Source organism: Psittacula echo (assembly GCF_963264785.1).
Source record: "Psittacula echo genome assembly, chromosome: Z".
Classification (NCBI taxonomy): domain Eukaryota; kingdom Metazoa; phylum Chordata; class Aves; order Psittaciformes; family Psittacidae; genus Psittacula; species Psittacula echo.
In genome coordinates, this window is record NC_137742.1 from 37984002 (window position 1) to 37988200 (window position 4199).

General features: G+C 37.7%; 1 protein-coding gene across 1 annotated transcript; it reads right to left on the bottom strand.

The window, feature by feature from the left end:
- Positions 1-2650: 2650 nt before the first annotated feature.
- Positions 2651-3944, bottom strand: LOC308231430 (interferon alpha-2-like; the record flags this gene model as incomplete). Its single annotated transcript, XM_080636801.1, has 1 exon — positions 2651-3944. The coding sequence occupies exon 1, from the start codon at positions 3203-3205 to the stop codon at positions 2651-2653; it is 555 nt and encodes a 184-aa protein (XP_080492927.1). The 5' UTR covers positions 3206-3944.
- Between the last annotated feature and the right edge of the window lie 255 nt (positions 3945-4199).

A 4199-nucleotide genomic window follows, 5' to 3' on the forward strand; every position in this document is an offset into this window, starting at 1 on the left:
GTTCACCTTTTTGTGCTTTGCATTAAATTTCTAAAACAAAGTAAATTCATTCTGCTAGTGAAAACTGTATGCTTGTCACCCTCATTTCTTGGTCTACCCTCCAATTGCTTCCTGGAAGGGCCCAGCATTATTCCATAACTGGGAGAAGAAAGACAGTTCAGGACCACCTCTGATGAGGGGCAGGCTGGGTTTGAGGTGAGGACTGGCAGGATGCAGCAGTCTGTGGGCACTGTCTCCCCATGAGCAGTTCCTGATCCTCTCCTGACTCACACCCTCAGCCTGATCTGCCTGCTCCACCACAGGCACTGGGACAACTTCCTCACGAGCGCTCGGAAGGAGTTCACAGCTGTCCTCCCCAGCAACATGGGCTAATCCTGAATGATTATGTGGAGAGTTATTTCCGAAGACTTTTGTCCTGGTTTGCTTTGGGTTTTTAATCTGTTTTGGGTTTGGGTTTGTTTTGGTTTTTGCTGGTTGGTTGATTTTGGTTTTTTTAACCCCAATTTAAAAATGTAGTAAAGCCAGAGCTGACAGAACAGGGCAAAACCAGGGAAGAATTGCTTTGGAAAGCTGTAGCTGACTGTGACTTGTAAATATTTTTTTCCAGGCTAAAGTCTGGAACAAGCATTCTTCAGTTCTGCTGCAGCTATTCTGAAGTTTCATGTGGGGTACAAGACATTTGACCCCAATCCCATAACTCCATTCCAGAAAACACTCTGTGTAGATGAAACTCTATTAATTTTAGTGCAGTTTCCCCAAAAGTGCAGTACAGCACATGTAAACAAGGGCAGTGAGACTAGCCATGAGAACAGCTGCAACTGGGATTGGGACCTGTGCAGCACAGTACTGCCGCACCAATCTTTCGAGAAAATTTATGACACCTTTTTGACCTACAAGCAGTCCCATCTTGGAAGGATTTTGCTTCACATCTGTTAATTTTTCAACCAGGATTTGAGACTTCATGTTCGCTATTTTACTCATTTACATTTGAAAATTATGTATGCAAAACCTGTATTTTGCTACATTTGTTTAACTTCTAGGAAAAAATTAACTGGAAAAAAAAAATAACAGAGAGTTTCAGTTAGCCAGAAGTATAATATACAGCCAATGTGGTAACATGACAGTGATGAAATACAGATAGTGCCAAAATGTTACAATGGCAAGAAGAGAGAGGGTCATCTTCACCTTCAGTTTTCTTCATTTACCTTAAGGACTCTTAACCTTTCTGGAAAAAGTGAGAATAAAACAAAGATATATTGGCTTGCTATTTTCTTTTTCCTTTTTATGTGCTCAGCAACTATCTTTGTTCCAGGATCCCCGTCTTTAAATGAGTCTTCTGTCTCAGTACAAGTAATTTCTATTAGGTCACAACTGCCCAAAAAGTAAGTGAAATCAGATGCTGGTTTATGAGTTCATGCCTATCATCTCTTGAAATTTCCTTCTTTTGGTAATAGTTCATTTTTCTTTCAAGTCCTTCCTGTGAACCCAATAGCAGTTTATTGATAAGCAACACGCTTATAAAGAGCTGAAACACTGTCTTTCCAAAATATATATACATTCATCTACAATTCTTACACTTGTCTATAATTTCAGTTTGCCCTCTAGTGACCATTCTGGGTTTTTTCCTGCACTGACTAAAATACATCAAAACATTTTTATTTGGCAATGAGATTTTTAAGGATAGTTATGAACTGAAAGAAAGCTAAGAACAATTAGTGGGCCATGAATTCCCACTGCAGGCAAGTGAGGCAATAAAAACTGGGATTCTTCATGAGAGAGCAGCTGAAAATATTTTATGTTATTTCCATAATAATAAAAATGAGGCCATTTCAGTAACAGTTTACTGCACTGAAACTAGGAGAGCAGAACCAGAAAGATACGTAGATAAGTAGACTGAATGTGCTTTTACAGCCTTGAAGTGGTGTAAAAAGAACCAAACAAGCAGCAGAAATAATACTGAAAAAGTCTTGCAGTGGGGCCATTTCAAGTGCTGCTTGTTACAAAGCCCAAGAAATGCACATTTAGTTTTAATATTTGTGGCAGGGTGTCACCAGGTGGAAAAACGGCTCTTATTCTTTGCTCTGCTTCTTTGGTCTTTTCTGTTGTTCTGGACCAAGGTGAAGTTCTTAGCTGGCTTTATTTCTGCTATTTCAGCTTCAGGCTCGATACCTCTGTCTCTTGTCACTTCTTTAGCTTGCATCCATGAATGATAGTGGGTAGAGTATGTACACCTGCAAAAGAGACTCATGTCATAGGTATGGTACCTTAGATCTGGCATGCCATTGCTGCTGTTCCTACCAGTCAATTTTTTGTTTAGATGTACCTTTTTACTACCACCACTTCGAATGATACTCTTCTTAATGGTTGGAGATCAGGAAAAGTTTTAAAGTGGTTCCTCACCTGATGCTTAAACCGATGTGGCTTTAGGATACTTCAGAGAAGTTATTTCAAAGAAGCTTGTGAAGTAAGTTAAAGTGAATTGGAAGCACAGCATTTACTTAAATGCATTACATTTGCGAAATTAAATTTCAGCAACATAATTATTTAAATACAATCAAAACTAACAAGAAGCACTGCCACAAGATAGATCATAGAACAAATAATAAATACAAATATTTTTAAAGTTATGAGAGGTCAAAATCTTTGTACCTTAGTTGTTGAGCTTCCTTATGACTTTATCAACCAACTGAAGACATCTTCTCATTTCTGCACGGCTGATTTCCCAGGAGCACAGGCTGTACTGTTTGTCTGTAAGAAAACAGTCTATTTCTTTGAAGTACTTCTTCAGTTTCAGCCTGTTGGCTTCTTTACTCCAAAAATACTGGGTCTGCTTCTTGATTACACATGCCTCCAATTGCTCTATTTGCTGATAAAGTCCATTTTGGAACTGTCCTAAAGCTGTCTTATCCCAAGCAGCTAGAGTTAGATTCTTGCTAAAGATGTAGAAGATATGTTGGAAGATCTCTTCAATGGCCACTTTGACAGTCTCTTTCTGTCTGGGCTTTAGAACCTGCTTAGGAAATCTGAAGGACATTTTCTCTTTTAGACATTGTCGAGGAAATTTTTCACCCATTTTGTCCAAAAGTTGCATGCTGTTCTTGACCACTTTTCTTCGCTGTAAAGGAAGGTGATTACACTGAGGACAGGAGGTAGTGCTGGTGCACAATAGTATGATGCCAAGTTGTATTAAGCCAAAAGCATTCATGATAAAAGTTCTTAAGTTCCTCCTTTCCTGTGTATAAATTCTGAGAGAGAGGGTGGGATGCTGAAAAGGTCATTCTTAGGCACCAGTTTCTTCAAAATCTTGAAATATAATTATTCTGTAGGAGAAGTTTTCTTTCATCATTATTTGGTTTTTAAGGTTTTCCCCCTTGTGTATGCTTTTGACACCACTTTCATTTTCTGCCTTATGACTTCATTGTCTTTTTTTTTTTCTCTACTTTCTTTTTATTTCAGATGGATATTTAAATATATTATATCCCTCTTCCTCGAAAAGTCTACAGGAAGTATAATGAGTATTTAGAAGGAAAAGTTGCAAAGGTTTTTTTTTAATTATTTTTTTAGTATTTTAGCAGTGGAAGAACATGTTCTGTGTAACATGTTCCAAATAACACTCTCAATGACAGGTCAGAGACCTGCTGAGTAGTATTGCCATCCTGTCTCCTTGTCATGATTTATACTTCCAAAAGTCAGTTAAGTTTTCTCCACCTATTTTGAGTCAGGAAAAATATTTTCTTTCTCCTCACCTTTCTCTTGACCATTCAGATGTAAGGAGAGATGTCATATCATTAAAATATGTGTGTGTATGCGTATTAAAAAACACATATATGCATCAATATACCTATGTGTATTTTAATATACATATAGCATATACACTGCTAATTTAATGGGGCCTCAATCTCACTTAGGGACTGCAAGTGCCAAGTAAATACAAATACCTACATGGGAACAGGTTAAATAATTGGATGAAATACTCTTCTCCCCCTTATGAGTAACTGAGCAATAATTAGTATCAATGCCAGCAAAGCAGAGGTCTGAATCCTGATAATAAATGGGTAGAGAAATTAATAGAGAAAACAAAAAGCACTCTAAAATACTGCCATTTTCTTTCCCTATATAACAGAGGCCATATAATAGAGGAGTTTAGCACTAGGACTGTGTCTGGCTCCTGTCTTTGATTTTATTTTGGTGAAAGCTAG